We start from the raw sequence: 19212 nt of genomic DNA, 5'->3' as shown, positions 1-19212 counted from the left end.
GCTGGAGTCAGTTTTTGTAGCCACTACATCAATTCATGTCACTGGAGGTCTTCCTCCTTATCACGGACCTTCTACTGCACCAAGCATGAGGTCCTTCTTCAAGCACTTGCCTCTCCTGAAAGTCTGCCCAAAGTGTGTGAAGTAAAGTCTCACCACTCTTGCTTCCAAGGAAGACAATGGCTGTGCTTGAGTATACCTGCAGTCCAAATAAACATATATGTAGAACTGTCCTCTCTCAGATCTATTTCTGTGGGTGTGTGGGAAGGTGAATGGGACAATAACCCCAACTTATCTTTCTTATCGATTCCCTCTCATGATCCATCTCCTCCACACCCCACCCCCCCCCCCACCATCTTTCTTGGTAGGATCTATTTTCCTTCAACTTATCACGCAATTTTTTCTGCTGAAATACGTTCTATGCTAACATTCCCATGAATATTTTGTTTTTCTTGATTACTACAATTCTATGAAATAGTAGTAACCCCTAAAAATATCAACAGAAAGAAACTTTTGCTTTTATCCTCTGCATTGTCTGTTTTCACCAGGTTCTCTTGTATTTCTGTTTTGTTTTCTTTTTCATATAAAATAATTTTCTCCAATATTTGACAATCCTCGTGAGCTTCTTGTTGTGGCTCGACTTCCTGTGTGATGGTGTCACTGGGGGTGACAGTGCTTGTTTCTTTAGGAGGCTATCTGAATTCGAATAATCAGCACGCTTTTTCTATGGCAGGCCAGGTTCCTGCACACTCTCAGTACTCCAGCATTATTTCGGGGAAATGTATTTCTGGCTTCTAGTGTTTACAGAATGAAAGAAAGTTGTTTAGTTAGGAAGCGCTCTTAACATTTAGAAAGCAGACTTCCATTTAGCTTCCTCCTGTATTTATTACAGTACCTCTCTCACCTGTGCTATTAGCTCTGCCTGATGTTGCCAAGACCAGAGTAGCTCTCAGTCATACTCTTCAGGTGATAAATCTCTAGGAGGAAAAAGTTGGGGTTGTTGGTTTCCTGGATACAATCTCTTGGCGTTTCAAGGGAGATGAGGCATGTATTTACTGACCTCTACTCTTCCTTCTCAGTGCGCATTCTTCCCTCTGAGTTGTCTGGAACTCTGCATGAGTAATCTCGTGTCCAGCCACACAGCAGTTCCAAAATTTTACTGATCCCTTTTAGATGTCTGGAAGTCAGGCATTTCTCTTGTTCTTATTGTTATGTGTATTTTTGACTTTTTATTCATTGATTTCATTTAGTCATGTCTTAGTGGAGTTGAAATAAACATGTGTTAAGTTCAAACATGCAACTAGAACAATAGCACTAGTTCTGATAGCAAAATGTTAGAAATAACTACACTGTCAAACCATAGGGAAACAGATGATGTAAGCCACATAAAATACTGGGCAGTTATTAAAAATCCCATTTTTAAGAATATTTAATTACATGGGAAAATGCTTATAATAAAATGTTTGATATGATTCTGATTTTGTTATACACACGCAGATATGAAGGAGAAACAAAAAAATCACACTTCTTTATTTTCTTCAGTATTTAAAACTTTTCATTTTATAATGAGCGGTTGCTATTATAATCAGGATACTCTTTTTGAAATCCCTTATAAAAGATAACAGAATTGCTATTGTGTCTCTCCTTAACTTTTTACTTAACTGACAACCTTTCTTTCCTCAGGTCACATTTGGATGACCAAAGAGTGTGGTCATTCAAGTACTACTATGAAACTCTGCGATAGGTTATAAAGAAATAGCTTCTTCTGAATAATTATGGGCAAGCAAACTGGGATTCATCATCAGGAGTCTCTACTACAGCAGATCTCATTTGAGCCGCTCAGATTTCTCTATGTAACTTCATTAAGAAATCGGAATGGCTTCCTAGAGTGCCTGAGGGCCTGTTGGATAAACTCAATGATCATCCGAGAGAAGGAAATGACATTTTTCACGTTGGAGGAAGTCCTAGCTGAAATAGGAGGGAAAGGGTCGGCAATCAACACATTGGAAATGGAACTAGAAGAAAATTGACCAACAGGGACTCCATGGAGATGAGTGGGAACTCACATATATTTACAAATACCCATACGCATATGCAGCCTTCTCCTATTTATCTAACACTTAAAAATGGGGAGATAGGAGCACTGCACCTTGCCAGACCTTGGTTGTTGTAGTCACGTTGTCTAGTGGCCCACAGCCTTATAAAATTAGATTGTTCCTACAGTTTTAGAAGCATCCTAACATCATCTGAACATGTGCTTTGTTTACAAAAGGTCACATTTGGAAATATTCAAATCTAACTGTGTACTTCAGCATTAGACATTGTTCTACATTCCAGAGAGATGTCCTAGGAAATGAAAAGCAATGAATCATAAGATTAATTTAATCTGGTTATAAGTTCAATGGCTTCTATCTCATTTGTACAGTGCAATTTGATAGATAGGGACCTGCCATCATTCACTAAGGAAAAGACACATTTATTTACTGGTCACCCATGTAAGGGAAAGCAAGTGGATAAAGATGACAGTCGATTTTTTGGCTGAGTGGGCTGCTGTCAGAGTCAATTCCTCTGAGTGTCTGTAAAACACCTTTCCGACTGCACCACAGCTCAGTGGTCAAATGCAGATTTCACCAGACCCTTCTCTATTCCAATTGTGTGATTTCTTATTAAAACAATAAATACAAACAACATGCTTGGAAATCTACAATTTCATTCAAAACATACAAATGTTATGTACCTTCAGCATGTCTTCTCCCCAAAGTCCCACTTTAATTTTCATTTGGTAATTCAATCCAGATATGTAAACCACTTGACTACGCTGTATGCTCATATATATATAAAAGATGTATACACATGACAATCCCATGACAACTGTGACAGTATTTTTCAAGGTGAGGAAATATGCTCATCTAAGATGGGTTACATAAATAGTCACACAAACACATTATGAATTATTCAAATGCAATTCTGACTTTAAGACAAACTGAAGAGAGTTTTCCTTAGTCCTAATAAGCAATTTGAATTCTTCTCTGCCTTTAGAGGTTTTACCCAGAAACTTGAAGAGCTCATAGAGTATAATATTTGTATTCTTATTTTCTAGAATCCTACCTCGCTGTGACATCTTTGAACTTGTATTTCACATGGCCAATGCCATACCCCCATAGACGTTTGCTTACTTAATGAAAATGTGGCTTTTCTTGAATAACAATCATCTCATATTAAAACCAAGAATATATGGTAAACTGCGTATTAGAAATGTTGCCTTATAAATGGCCAAGCAAAACACTTTGTGTCTATTCATGCATTCAGCAAACATTTCATGAGTCCCTATCCTATCTGGCAGGAAGCCGGGTGGTGTGATGGTTATGCGTTGGGCTGCTAACTGCAAGGTCGGCAGGTCGGAACCGCCAGCAGCTCTGCGGGAGAAAGAGGACGCTTTCTACTCCCAGGAAAGGTTATAGTAAAACCACTGGGGTCATTCTATATTGTCCTATCGGGTCACTATGAGTTAGAATCCACTCGATGGCAATGAATTTGCTTTGATTTTTTTGACCATATCTTGTGGGTTATTGCCTATTGCCATTTAAAAATTTTTAAGGCACAGAGAGTGAAAGAAAATGGTATTAAATGATCAATGTTTTATTAAATGATCAGATTATAAGTCTTTATTAATCCTCAATCTTATGATAGGTGGCCCAACTTTCAGGATTTGTGATCAGCCAACGCCACGTGAATCCCCTCCATGGGAAAATCTTGGATACTCCACAGGCAACACTATCACTCCTGAAGTCCAGAAAGTATCATGTGATAAACAGTCTACATACGTACCTTTGAGTTTTAAATTTTCCATTTCTAATTTGTCTCTAAGGAGCCCTACTGGCACAATAGGTTACTACTGCTGGCCCACTAACTGCAAGATCAACTGTAGGAACTCAGAGCTTCTCTGTGGGGAAAAACATGAGGCTGTCTGTTCCCATACAGATGTGCTTCCTCGAACACCCAGTAGAGCAGTTCTATTCTGTCTTCTGTGGGAGCTATGAGTTGGAATCGACTTCATGGAAGTAGGTTGAAAACGGTTGTGGTTACTGAATTATGCATACACCAATAATAACAAATTACCTGAGGGGAGTACATTAAAGGACTCACACTGAAAGAAGCAACACCACTTATGAAGTAATAGAATCTTAACTATTTATGCAGTCTTTCCAGGGATAAAGGAGTACAGAAAATAGTTATTAATCTTAAAAATATGAATTGATAAATAATAATTTGAAGCACAATAGCCTAGCATTATTAAGGTACCTGGAGCAGTTTATTAATACGAGAGAGTTGCCTAAGAAGAAACATTTAGTTCCTTGGCTCTAATACAGTTCTTCATGCATTTCCAATGATTAAAAAAATAACTGTACTTTCCAACTTCAAATTATGAAAAGGAAAATACAGTATGTCAGGAAAACAAATAACACATTCCAGGACATGCTGATATAGCTGTAGTCCTCAGTCACCAGCTCTGAAATTATGTACTACCACCATCTCCCAGAATAAACCAGTAAATATTAAGGTATGACCCATAATACTGCTATAAAACAAGGTGACCGTATTTATACAGGTGGGTCCAGGAAAGTGTGAAAACTGAACTGTTCTGAATTTGGGTGATGAAATTCCAAACTAATAAGGAAATACGCATGTAAAAGTCCTGTAGTGGATGAAAGTTATTTATTTTCCCCCATAGTATCATGTAGATAGAAAATGAAGAATATTTTAATGATCAATGTCCCTATTAATGTTGTTATTTTTAGGTGCCATCACATTGTTTCGGTCTCATGTGGCAATGCCTTGTACAACCACTGTCCAGCCCATGGCCATCCTTATATTGGTTGATATTTGGGGGCCACTGTTGCAGCCATTGTTCAATGTTACTTCAACGCACTACAATCTGGAACTTACTGTTCTGTCTGTGAAGTTGTCTCATTCACAATCAGGGGACAAAATTCTTCCTAACTTTCTTTCTTGATAATGTTTCACAAAATCTTAAAGGACTATAGCCAAGGAACACAACGCTTTCACAGTCTGACTTTCACTGTCAGGTATTTATGATGGTGAGAATTTTGTTAAAGAAGTGTTGTTTGAGCCTGTATTTTCTGTTGTGACTGCCACCAAAGTGTGTGGAAAAATAAATATGCACTCTTCTGGCTAGGCAGGCCTATAATGTGCATTCCTGTGGGGAACACCTCATGAAAATTCGTCCTCAGACTGCCCCAAGGCTCCGGTATACCTTTTACAATTCACACAGTGGCCATTTCAGACAGCCCGCTGCAAGATTAGTTTCAAGGGACCAAAGAACAACTCTCATTACCACCGCTTTCTTTCCAAAATCAACATCTCAAATGAGGAGAGTGAGTGGAAAAAAAATCCATGAATAATTTGCCAATCACACCTCTTCCCTAAACAGTTAAAAGTTTGTCATAAGGGATATTTAAATTAAAACAGCCTAGATGAAAACAGATGGTGCTTTGTCACTTTTGTTACCTGATTTAAAGGCACAGTGGAGGTGGGACTTGTCATGAGAGCATCCTTCTAGAATACCATCGCCAGGGCAATCAGATCTAGATCTATCTATCATCTATCTATCTATCTATCTATCTATCTATCTATCTATCTATCTATCTATCTATCTATCTATCTATCTACCTACCTACCTACCTACCTACCTACCTACCTACCTACCTACCTACCTACCTACCTACCTACCTATGTGCCAGGGCTGCTTTTTCTTTTTTCCTTCTGTCCGTTCCTTACTGCCTCCTTTCATTTGTCCCTCCTTTCCTAGTGCCTTTACTCCCTTCCACCCTCCGTTCTTCTTTCTATCCTATTCATCTACCAGTCTGAAGGGTAAAACCTTCATTTTCCCTAATGTTGATTCTAAGTGTAGTCGATTTATAGCATGAACTAGCAGGTAAATAAACAGTCTGTTGAGCGGAGCGAAATTAAGCATCCAGCCACGGACAGAAAGCCAATATTATCCAAATGGGACCACACAGTATTGGCAGCCATCAACATCTGCACGCAACTCCTTAACTACTGCTACTCATGAATCTCTCCAGACACAATTTGTAATCCTGTCTCTCAGTGACTCTGTCTATATTGTTTCTGCATTAGGCATGATAAATGTATTTGAGGAACTCACAGTAAAAGATTAATTTTACTCATAACCATCAAATAAAACCTCTTAGTGATTTCAAATAGCTTCCCCCTTCAATGAACCCTCTCTTCTCCAATGCCATCCGAGGACTACTTACCCACGAAGGCTTCCTCATCTGTTGGCAACCGCAATGACATGCAGAAATACGTATCAGACTATTAAAAATAGAAAGAGAAAAATTGGAATCAAACCACTGAAGGTAAAGAAAACTATTCATAACAAGATTGATCACTGAAAAAACTGTGGGAAGAAAAAGAACTACAGGTCCAGTGGGCTGTGTGGCTTTTTAATGGAAGAACTAAGCCTTGAACTGGGCTACCCTCAATGTTTGTCTAAAGTCCCCTTCCTGAATGACTTCAGATCATAATTAGGAATCAATTATCATGAGTGATATGTTTTCATATTATTACATGAAAAGACAACATTATAGATATTTATACAAATCTGGTGGGACAGTTTAATATATTTGGTTTATAAAGGGGAGGAGTTTGTTTTAAATGAACATCTTTATTCTCTGCAATTACATATATAATTTCTTTAATCATTTTACTAGTTCCTCAAATATTAATCAGACAATAAAGTGTATATATATATGGTTATAAAGCATGATATTGGGTTATCTTACTTTGAAAGTCTTTATATAGTACATTGAAGAAATCAACATTAATTTATTTAGTCTTTCTTTTGCAGTTATTGGTCTCTTATCTAATTGGAAATTTTTCCATTATCACACATAGCAACATTAAAAACTTTCAATGATAAAACTTGCAATTTAAGGAGAATGGGCTTCTGGCGATCTATGCACTCTATTTCCTTAATGGAAATCTATATGAAGTGAAGTATGTACTATGGCAGATAATATGCCCAATATAAACATAGGCTGTTTATTTAATAATTCATACCCCATGGATTAGAACTACACAGGGCTGGGATAAAGAGTACACAGCAGCACAAACAGATAACATTTGGATTTCCTTCAACCTACTGCTTAGCGCCTAAAACAATGTGAAATATATAACTCTGTTTTTACCTCTGTACTGGAGAGCAAAGCGATTCAAATACTCCGTTTCATATTAAATGAGTATGTTGTAGATTTGAAAAATTATAAAAATGTGATTCACTCTTAATGGCAATTTTCTGTATGCCTCCCCCCACCCTTATTTAAGTCAATTACTTTGTGTCTTAAGAGCCTTTAATTATTTAGATTCACCCTTACTTTACTAATGAGAAAATGTCTTGGAAAATGTTGAAGATTGCAGAGTCATGGAGTTTGTGCCACAAAAATGTGGAGAAATGAACTGTGTATCCCAAACCAATAAATAGTCGAGACAACACTTAAAATCCTTGCAGTGATGGGTAGGATGACTCAGAAATATTGTTTCCATACCTACTCTGTCATAAGACACAAAATGAGTTCAAGATTCTTTTAAATTTAATCACCTATTTTTAAGTAGAATGACTAACAGCTATTCAGTGGCTACTCAATGGTTGGCTATTAACCAATATTTGGAGGATAGTGCCCACCAGCTATTCCACTGGAGAAAAGACTGGGTGACTTGCTCTCATAAAGATATACTTTATGGGCTAGAGGCTACATTGTCCTATAGTGCTATAAATCATAAGTAACTTAATGACACACTATCCCAAAGACAGCGTAGCTAATGCAGCTGCTAGTAACGATTTCTAGCTAACATTTATTGACTACTTGTTAGGTAACAAGCATTTTTCTAAATGTTTGACTTACATAATTTACTAACAAAAACATGCCTAGAAGATATATGAACCAGAGTAATGATAACACTAATAACCAACATTTCTTTGAGCTTACTATATAACAAAATTGTTTTAAATACTTCACACATATTAACCCAATTGATTCTCAAAACATATTCCCATGATGTATGTATCATTGTTATCCCATTTACAAATAAGAAAAATGAGGAGCTTTACTAAGGTCCACTAGCTAACAGGTGCAGAAGCTGGGGTCTGAACAGAGATCACAGCAATGTGCCCAACCTTGTAAACAAACAAAATGAAAACCCTTCCAAAGCGGCTCCAATGAGTCAATTTGGACTCTCAATGGCCCTAGTTCACAGCGCCCCTGGGTTTCTGAGGCTGTACAATTTTGCAGGGCCAGAAAGCCTACTTTTTCTCTTGTGGAACAGCTTGTGGGTTCCAGATCCCGAATCCAGAGTTAACAGCCTAGAGTGTAACCAACCTACTGCCCTATCAGGGCCCCTAAAATTGATGAAGCAAATGCAAATATTTAAAATAAATAAACTTAAAGTAGCTAAGCATATATTTATAAAAAGGAAGAACCAAAGGTCACAAAGAAATGCATTGTAAACAGTTGTCCTCTGGGACATAAAGGAACTGCTCCTTAGGGTTCCTAAGGCTATCAATCTGTATGGTGGCAGACACCCCACAACTCTGCCATGAGTACGTATAATAGAATGGCCCCCTTCTTACAGAAATGAAAATTAATTCATTATAAGTTTACTGATCCTCCTAAAGGCACCAATTTAGTGACTGCCACCAAACCAAAAAACAAACTCATTACCATTGAGTCAAAGCTGATCCAAAGCAAGTCCTCTTGGGGGTTTCTGCGATTGTAAGTGTTAAGGGAAGTAGAACACCCAATCCTTCTCCCATGGAGCTGCTGGTTTCAAACTGTCCCCCCTGTGGATGGCAGCCAATGCAGCCAATGCTAACGACTACAGAACCAGGGCTCTAACCAGTGCCACTGTGAGGGCTAAAATCAAATCTGCTCTGCTTTCACAAACATCGGAAATCATTTCTTGCCATCAATCTTCATTCTAATTAAGTTTTGATTCTGATATGCCACTGTCTTCATGCCTTTGTTTTCATAACCATGATGCCAGGTCTGCATTTTAAATTAAGCAATAAAGCATATAGCTCTTTATAAGTAAATGAGTTAGATTTAAAAAACAAAACAAGATACATATGCCATGATGAATGGATTATACAATGACCTTTGACACATTATTATTATCTCATTACAACACAGAGGAAACAAGATTATTTCAGTGACTATAAAGTGGTTCATCAATACAGGTTAATTTCTATAAAAGTCACCAAGAATGAACAGCTACTTCAAATTACAATTCCATACAAGTATCAGTCAAAGAGTTTGAGATGATAATAATCTGTGATCACAGTTAACTATGGCTAATTTTGTGATGGAGAAATTTGTTAAAAGTGGGAATGGCCCCCACAGCAAATTTCAGAAGGGACAACATTAAGAATGCCTGAATCGTGGTGTAAGAATTTTTTTTAATGTAAGAAGATTGCTATTATGAACAGGTTGTGTTTTCTTTCAGGAGGATTACATATACTATTTAACCATACTTGACTATGAGGTATTATAGCCTCTCTTTCATTCTAGAAGCTTCCCGCTTTAGTTATTTCCCAATGACATGTAGCTGATATTAAAAATATATTTGAAAAATAGAGAAACTGAGGCTAGAATAGGTAAGTAAAAGGTTTGAAGTTAAAGCTCAATGTAAAATGTCACGGATTTGCATTTGAACTCCACATACTAGAGTACTTGGAAAAGTCGCTATTTTGTTTTTCAAACTTCTGTAACTCCTGTGAAACGAAAAAGTTATCAGTTTTTAGACACACTTTCAATTTCTCTGATTAATAGGAGAAATAAAGGAATTGAAAACATAACATTTAAATAAAAATTTACCCAAGTCCCCTAAACTTTCAATAATAGTATCGGGAAACATTTTGGTGAACGCTTGTTAACAAGCTGAAATGATCTAAGCCAGAGGCGAAACTATTCACTGCTGGCTACTATTTGGCTTATGCAGTAGTCGGGCTATTTGAAAGCATATATGTGACTCAAATCAACGCTTCTGTCACATCCGAAGACAAAAGAACATCCATGAATTATAATGCCCTAAACACAGTTCCAGAAAAAGAATGCTTCTACAATTCAGCCAAGCTACCTTTCACGATTTGTCACCTGTCATCATCAGAAATTCCCCTTTTCTCTCTAATGGAAGAACACGGTAGCTGTGGGATGCCATGGATTCAAACTGCTAACACAAGGTCCAAATATAAAAAGAGAGACAGAAATAAGTCCCCCAGTGTGATCCGTTCTGGCACATCAGCCAAGTCTGAATCAAAAGGGATACGATGTAGCTGATGCCTCTTTGCTACTGCTATTGGGAACCCGCCAAGAAAAGCAGTTTGTTTGCCTGACAAGCGTGTGTTAGAAAGTGGGGAGGGGCTTCGCTGATGTTTATCACTGTCCTCTCTAAACCAAGGGTTGTCACATGGACAGCAGTGTTCCGCAACACCTTTATGGACCCTCGCTCTTACTCACTGCCACCGCGTCAATTCTGACGCAGATCGACCCCCCCTCACTGCCATCGAGAGGAAGAGGGCAGAGCCCAACTGCCCCAGTGGGAATTGAAAGCTGCGTGGAGCAGTTGGCGGTTTCGAACTGCTGACGCTGTGCTTGGCTGCCCAACACATAACCCACTATGCCACCTAGGCTCGTGTTTACATTCATCTCAGGGGCGGAAGGATGCCTTGTATTAGGATTTGTCAGAATAGCTGAACAAAACCAAACCATCAAGTGAATGCTGACTCTTGGCAACACCATAGACCAAAGGAGAAGCTGCTCCACAGGCTGCAGAAGCTGTAAATCCTACAGACGCAGACTGCCTCACCTTTCTCCCAGGGAGCAGCTGGTAGGCTCAAACCACTAACCTTTCAGACAGCAGGCTTATGCTTAACTCACAGCACCAACAACACTGCTTTTCTGATAAGCGATGATGTGATTGCTATGGGACAGGTAGAAAGCAACTGCTAATTTAAATTAATGTGGGACAAACAAACCCACCTGTATGCTATTACATGTGAAAATTGTTCACATCAAAGCAGTACTTCTTGTTTGGGGGAATCAGAGGTGCCATTGAGACTCTAGGGTTGGGTACTATGGTGTGATCCTGACTGGATAAAACTCTCATAGTCGTTATGAGGCAGGTTTAGAGATGCCTCACAGACCACCTTGACGACGAAAATAGTCATACAAATACACAGCTGACCCAGTTTTCCTGTATATGGTGCTTGTGCTTATTTTGGTGATAATTTGCTAAATATTTGCTTTTTGTAAGTAGGATATAACCCAAACAAATATCATATTAGGTCTCTGATAAGGTCCCAGAGCCTCTGGTAACTTCTCTCAGTAATATCTGGTGAAATAACCCAAACTAGTGGCCATAGTTTTTCAGAAAGCAAGTTGTAAACTCTATGCTAACACAAGGCCATTACCCATTTAAAATCCACATCAGACAAGCCTTTAGTGATCCGTAATGCCCACTCTTTGTCCACAGTTCTCACTCAGGTCCAAATGGCTGGAGTTCTGCAAACCACCAGAGAAAGCTCAGGGAATGCAATGGGTCCTGGCAGTCCATCGAGTAGAGAAAGTAATCAGGCTTCTTTTACAAGGATTTGGTTTTGTGAGAAAGGCTGCAAATGGGAGACTGATTTTCAGAATTTTATTCAAAATTGAGCAGGATAGATATATATGTGTCTTGACTAAGTTGCTATCTCCCGAGTGGTTTTAATCTATGCATAATAAGCTTACACTTCTGGGTGGAATTTGGGCTTCCAACCTCATCTATTGGAGTTGGGTTAAAATGTAACAGTTTATCATTTGAGCTCCTGTTTCACTCATTTTGAAGTTATTTCAGTTATTGATATTTTATGCTTTCATTTCAACTGAGGTTTTTCTCTGTTCTGACACTGTTTGGGGGCTTGCTTGTTGTTTCGCGCAGTTTTCTGTGAGAAATTCGGGCTAGATGGATCTATAGAGCTAGTACCTGGAGCAGCGGTTCTCTAGGGGCATGGTCGGGAAAGGCGGAGCTAACAAGAATGAGCATGAAAAAGAAGGAAATGCTCTGAAATTGACTGCAGTGATGACTGCACCTCTTCTTCAGATGACTGAACTGCTAAATTGCACGCTAAGTGAATTATATGCCAATAATAAAACTATTTTTTAAAGTATGTTAGAGCAAAGGAAAACATACAAAAACATAAAAGACTTTCTGGAGCGAAAGGCTCAGGTTTACGATGTCTCTGAAGCCAGAATGTAGGACACTTACATAAAGTTCCTCCTGAAACTGTCATTTTTACAATGTAATATGGTAATATCCACTTTCCTTGTTATTGTTCCTTTACCATATAAATTTTAAAAAGATGTTGCTTATTTATATTTACCAGGTTTTTAAAGAAATATTCATGGTGAAATTAAAAGAAAGCATCCCACAAAATTATCAAATGTTGTCCTTACCATTAAATTAAGCCCCATCCACACCTCAAATCTTTTGGTGTTTGTTCCAATCTGGATTATAAGATCCACGTGACTGTGTCTGTCTAGCGTCCTTAGCATTTAGAGTAATCGCTGGTATATCCTGGGAGCCCTATAAATAAATATCTGTTGAATGTGCCTTTATTCATTGGTGGAAATAAATACAGCTTAAGGAAGGATGAACTGAGACCTGTTTTATAGATGGCGCTTAATTAGGGTTTTATGCAGTATCACTTTTTCATATGTATTCTATCCTTCAGTTGATTCCTCCCAGAATCCCATTTGCATTTTTAAAGTATAACCACATTGTGGCTGATGATGACAAGCTAGTCAAAGCCAAGGAGCTCAAATGGAAGCTGCTTTGCTGGCAAGAGCCCTTCTTTGGGAATTATAAATCTGATGAGCAAATAATGGGGGGGGCATTTTGATGAGGGAACAGCTGTCTTAGAGTTTCACCCACTTCCATTTAAAAGTAAACAAAACTGAATATAGTAATGAGTCTACAATTAATCACTCTGTCTTTGGAGGGTGGTACTAGTGGTGGAATCTCACTTCCCTTGTGGCTTCGGAGGGAGTTGTGCAAACGAACACCGGACCATTCCGAGGAGGGCTTGCTGATTACCTCTGCCGCTCACCGCTCTCAATCGGAAACCATCCTTGGATGCTTTCAAGCTTCCCCGAACCTCGAGCCGTCAACTTCCTGAACCTTCTACCAACATCAACTACTCACACTCTTGCCACGCCTTATTTCAGTGAAGTGATTAGCACCTTATTGCATGGTTACCAAATCTGTTTGGGGCTGCTTCGGGCTCCACAATCACGACTCCCAATACCAGATTTCTATGCTCATTGGTTTATATTTGATTCTGGGAAATACAGCATTGTAAAAGAACAGGTCTGTTGATTACAATTTGTGTTACAGTCTACTCTCTTGATGTTTGCAATGAACCAGCAATAGCAAAGTGGTCTTTTCAATTTCGGTTCTCATGTATCTTGTAACAGTCATCACATTTATTCACACCTGCTTTTAAATCTTCCTTTAAAATACACTTTTTATTGCAAGTTGGGAAAAACTTTATAAAGCAGATCAGCTTTCCATTTGGTAATTCATACATACTTCGTTTCACGTAATTAGTTCTAATCGTTACAATGTATCAACACTTATCCCACCTCCTACATGCCTTTCCATCTCCATTCCTTCTTTCTAATCCTTCTGAACTAAAATGGTTGATGATTCCAAGGTGTGCTACAATCCTCTAAATGGTTCCCCTTATTTACCTACAAATTGTCGGCTAGAGTTGAACCATGGGACTGAGCTCATTTTTCAGATCTGAACGTCGACTAAAAAGGAGGCCTGGTGGCACAGGAGCTACACGTCTGGCTGCAATCTGAAAGGTCAGCGGTTGGAAACCACCAGTTGCTCCTAGGGAGAAAGCCGAGGCGTTCTACTCCCACCAACAGGGGAATTCATGGGCAGTGCTGCTTTGCACGACAGGGTAACTGAGTTGGCATCCACTCAGTGGCGATGAGTTGACTGTTGCAAAGTGGACTGAGGGACGTAGTCTCCAGTAATCCTATCTTTACTAAAAATGTGGAGCTTTGTTGCTCATCTTCTTCCACTTTCTCCAGCACCACAGGTGGGCCTTTCAAAGCAGTTGGAAAGAGAACTGGAAACAGGAAACACAGGGAGATACTTACTACATAAGTGATGTGTCATTACAGGGATCTCAATCCACGGGATGACAGAAAGAGCATCACTGAAAAACTAATGGTGCAAAAATGAGGCGGCTAAAGAAAAATGAAGGACAAATATTTCCATAGAACTCAAAATATCCACAATGAAAACAAGGCAAGTAAAGATTACTTAAAACTATGTTGCAGTGGCAGGCCTGGTGGGGAATGATCAAGGGTAAGGTTGTGTAGAGAAGAGGGATAGCTGTAGCCCAGGTGGGGATGGAGTATGGTAGTGGGGCAGGAGGAAAGTCAAGGGAAATGGAGGAAGGAGCTGGGAGTCAAGGGGCATTTATGGAGGTCTAGACAAAGACATGTACATGCAAATATATATATGAGGATGGGGAAATAGATCTATGTGTCTATATTTATAGGTTTAGTATTAAGGTGGCAGAAGGACCTTGGGCCTCTACTCAAGCACTTCCTCAATGCATGAATACTTTCTTTTATTAAATTGGCATTCTATGATGCTCAACCTCCCGACACAACCGCTGGAGCCAAAGTGGGTGAACAAGTAAATGTAGTGAAGAAAGCTGATGGTGCCCGGCTATCAAAAGAGATAGTGTCTGGGGTCTTAAAGGCTTGAAGATAAACACGCAGCCATCTAGCTCAGAAGCAACAAAGCCCACATGGAAGAACACACCAGCCTGTGTGATCGAGTGGTCCCAAAGGGATCAGTTATCAGGCATCAAAGAACAAAAAATCATATCATTGGCTGCCCACCTCCATGATACGGTCGCCAAAGACAAACGGGTGCATAAGCAAATGTGGCAAAGGAAGCTGATGGTGCCCAGCTATCGAAAGAGATAGTGTCTGGGGTCTTAAAGGCTTGAAGGTGAACAAGCGGCCATCTAGCTCAGAAGCAATAAAGCCCACATGGAAGAAGCACACCAGCCTGTGCAATCACGAGGTGCCAAAGGGACCAGGTATAAGGCATCATGCAAAAAAAAAAAGAATATGTGTATATATGTGTGTGTGTGTGTGTATTATTTATATATATATATATATATATATATATATATATATATGCCATAGTGAATGAAGGGGGAAGTGCAGAGTGGAGACCCAAGGCTCATTTGTCGGCCACTGGAGATCTCCTCATAGAGGGGTTTAGGAGAGGAGATGGGTCAGTCAGGGTGCGAAGTAGTACCGATAAAGAACACAGCTTTCCCCCAGATCCTGGATGCTTCCTCCTCCCAACTACCATGATCCGAATTCTACCTTGCAGGGCTGGATAGGGCAGAGGTTGTACACTGGTGCATATGGGGGCTGGAGGCACAGGGAATCCAGGGTGGAGGATACCTCCAGGACCAGGGGTGTGAGGGGCAATGCTGGGAGAGTGGAGGGTGAGTGGGTTGGAAAGGGGGAACTGATTATAAGGATCCACATGTGACCTCCTCCCTGGGAGATGGACGGCAGAGAAGGGTGGGAAGGGAGACTCCGGATAGGGCAAGATATGACAAAATAACAATCTATAAATTATTAAGGGCTCATGAGGGAGGGGGGAGCGGGGAGGGAGGGGAAAAAAAAGAAAAAAAACCGAGGACCTGATGCAAAGGGCTTAAGTGGAGAGCAAATGTTTTGAAAATGATTAGGGCAACGAATGTACAGATGTGCTTTATACAATTGATGTATGTATATGTATGGATTGTGATAAGAGTTGTATGAGCCCCTAATAAAATGTAAAAAAAAAAAAAAGAAAGATAAAGGAGTGGGGTGGAAAGGGGGAACCGATTACAAGGATCTACATATAACCTCCTCCCTGGGGAATGGATAACAGAAAATTGGGTGAAGGAAGATGTCGAACAGTGTAAGATATGACAAAATAATAATAATAATTTATAAATTATCAAGGGTTCAAGGGAGGGACAAGTAGGAGGGTGAAGGAAACTGAAGAGCTGATGCCAGGGGCTTAATTGGAGAGCAAATGTTTTGAGAATGATGAGGGCAACAAATGTACAAATGTGCTTTACATAACTGATGTATGTATGGATTGTGATAAGAGTTGTATGAGCCCCTAATAAAATTATTTTTTAAAGATTAAAAAAAGTATAGTGCTATTATGTAAGTTCCTACTGTGTGTCCTGCCACCAAGTTGTTGATTTTCCACCAAGTTGTTGATTTTCCAACTGGAAAATTATTCCTGTTTCAGAGACCCATGATGTTAACACCACCTACGGCATTCTGGATGCTAGATTTATCATTTTGGTACACACTGATTTTACTTACATATAATAGAAGAAGGACTAATGAGGTGATTCACTACAAAGTGTCCCTTTTTCACCAAAAAAATTGGAAAGTCCAGATACAAAGGAGCTTTAAAAAAGTTCATGGACAAATGGAATCTTTCAAAAAATGGAGTTTTCCACAAATCTCTTCAAGCCTCCTTGTATTATAAATCAAAATAGGCAACTTTTAGTAATAATCCAACAGCTTTCAGTGTAGTTCAGGGCAAGGCTCCAGATCTCAATCATTATGTAATTTTTAAGGAGGTTTGAAAACATTAAATAGATGTATTCACATTACTGTTCCAAATAAAGAACATTTCATTGACCAACATTGATTATGTTATTATGAACACAAGGAAGGAAGCGGACCTAATAATTCTCACAAGGAAAGAGAGAGCATATGATAAAGAGGTTTGTTTTTGCCTCTGTGAGTTCTCCATGGACAGCAGAAAAGGAGTGTTAATGGGAGAAATGGTTAGTGTCCGAATAAGGTAAAGAAGGATGGTGGACAGAGGGATGTCTGATCGCGGCCTCACAGAAATAGGGAAGCCAGGCGAGATCTGATATGGCCCTCTGCACTGTTTTCTAAGGTGCCATCCAGGTGAGGCCCCTCCACTACCCAAGACCATTTGTCGCCTCCCCCTTGCACCTAAATACCATCCTGATGGAAAGAAAGGAAGGTAAGAAAAATAGTTCAACAGAGTATAGTACCAGCGAAACACGCGGCATTCCTCTAGATCTTTCATGCTTCCTCCCCCTACTATCATGACGCTAGTTCTACCTTACAAAGCCAGCTGGACTGGTGCATGTACACTGTACAGATAAGAGCTCTCACCACATGGAATCCAGGACAGATAACACCAGCCCCCACCGCCCTAGGAGCAGTGATGGGAGCAGCAATACCATTAGGTAGGGAAAAGGTGGGCTGAGCAGCAATACCATTAGGTAGGGAAAAGATGGGCTGAGAAGCAATAGCATTAGGTAGGGAAAAGGTGGGCTGAGAAGCAATAGCATTAGGTAGGGAAAAAGTGGGCTGAGAAGGGGGAGAGAGGGGGAACCGGCTGCAAGGACTATAACACTCTCCCTCCCTCCAAAGGGGACCAAAACCAAAAATGTGGGTGAAGGGAAACAATGGACAGTGTAAGATATGTAAACAATAATAATTTATATTGTATCAAGTGTTCACAAGTGTGGGGTGTAGGGAATGGAAGGAAAAAAGAGGAGCTGGTACCAAGGGCTCAAGTAGAAAGAAATGTTTTGAAAATGATGATGGCAATATATGCACAAACGTGCTTGATAGAATTAATGTTATGGATATGGATTATAAGAGCTGTAAGAGCCCCCTAATAAAATGTTTTATAAAATAAAAAAGGAGAAAAATGGTTCAATAGGACAAGAATGTGGATGCTTTTAACTGGACAACTTAAGTTTGGGGGTTTTGATTTTGTTCCCTTCCTGGTACCCTGAGGCTTAGGGGTTTACGATGAAAAATTAGATCTGTTTTAGAAAGAAACATTTTTATCTTATGTTCTTTGCAAATGTGAACAATAGTGTGTAAATTGTGATTCTGATATGTATGTATGTGTATATATGAAGAACAATTTTCCATTAATATGTTAATGTCATGTTTGCACTCCTGCTATGTGCTAAGCATTGAAGTAGGTTTTGGCATAGTAAACCACTACTTCATACTTTCTTAGGGAAAAGATACCATGCATGCAGATAATTCCATAAAGCACAAGTATATTTATTTATTTACTGTAAGTATAAAAAATTTTTACTTGAAATATGAGCAATTCTTTTTTACTTAGTGCAGACAGTACTTAAAGTTGGTAAAATGAATTTAAAAAGCAAAACTGTCCTGAATAGTTTGGGCTAACAAAGTGTTTATCAGGAGCGTGGATCAAGCACGTACTCACGAGAACATACTACAACACCAATCTGACATATGGCATCCCTAAGAAAGCATTTAACATAATCAAGGAGTCCTGCTGGCATTATCCAATAGGTATTAGACTGCTCACCACAAGGTGGGTGGTTTGAAGCCACCAGCCATTCCACAAGGCCATGTTGAGGCTGACTGCTCCCACAAAGATTCGCAGCCTCAGACACCCTACAGAGTCGTTAGGAGTTGGCAATGACTTGATTACTGACAGTGATTGCTGTCATTATATTATGTTTTTGGTAGAGAAAAAATGGCTGTAACTCACATACGATGAACTAAAAATGATTTTAACACAGATTTATTTTCTCCAATAATTAGAAGTCCTAAGTTATGAAAAATGCAGAATTATTTTATCCAGCACATCAACAATGTTATCAAGAACCAAACTTCTTTCCAATTTTTAACTTTTTGGCCATATGGAGCAGGCTCTCTTATTTACCATTGCACGCTGGTTGTGGTGACTCCTACTATTGCATCTTCACCAAGCAATGTCCAGAGGAAAGCCAAAGGAAAGTTTATTCCTTTATGCCCTTTTAAAAAGTCAAATATTCCCAAAAGTCAAATACTCCAGAAGACTTTTCTTCCAATCTAATTAACAAAGTCGACCCTCCATAAATGAATCAGTATCAAAGGCAAGGACTCGTCGTCATTTGCTTCCTCTTTTCAAGACTTTCTGGGCTAAAGAAGGGCAATGTTCGAACAAAAGTGGAATTCTGTTCACCAGAAAGAAGAGGAGGAATTGTCTGTAAAGTAAAAAACCCCC

The 19212-nt window shown here is 39.3% G+C and overlaps 1 protein-coding gene across 16 annotated transcripts in view; it reads right to left on the bottom strand.

The window, feature by feature from the left end:
* The window catches only part of PAM (peptidylglycine alpha-amidating monooxygenase), a 202716-nt gene that overhangs the window by 142936 nt on the left and 40568 nt on the right, over window positions 1-19212 (bottom strand). For all 16 annotated transcript variants that reach the window (XM_075541314.1, XM_075541315.1, XM_075541318.1 and 13 more), the window contains exon 3: window positions 6297-6354. In XM_075541314.1, coding sequence (XP_075397429.1) covers window positions 6297-6354 — 58 coding nt within the window. The remainder of the gene's footprint in view (window positions 1-6296; window positions 6355-19212) is intronic.

Source organism: Tenrec ecaudatus, chromosome 2 (assembly GCF_050624435.1).
Source record: "Tenrec ecaudatus isolate mTenEca1 chromosome 2, mTenEca1.hap1, whole genome shotgun sequence".
Lineage (NCBI taxonomy): Eukaryota > Metazoa > Chordata > Mammalia > Afrosoricida > Tenrecidae > Tenrec > Tenrec ecaudatus.
This window is presented reverse-complemented; position numbering and strand designations above follow the sequence as displayed.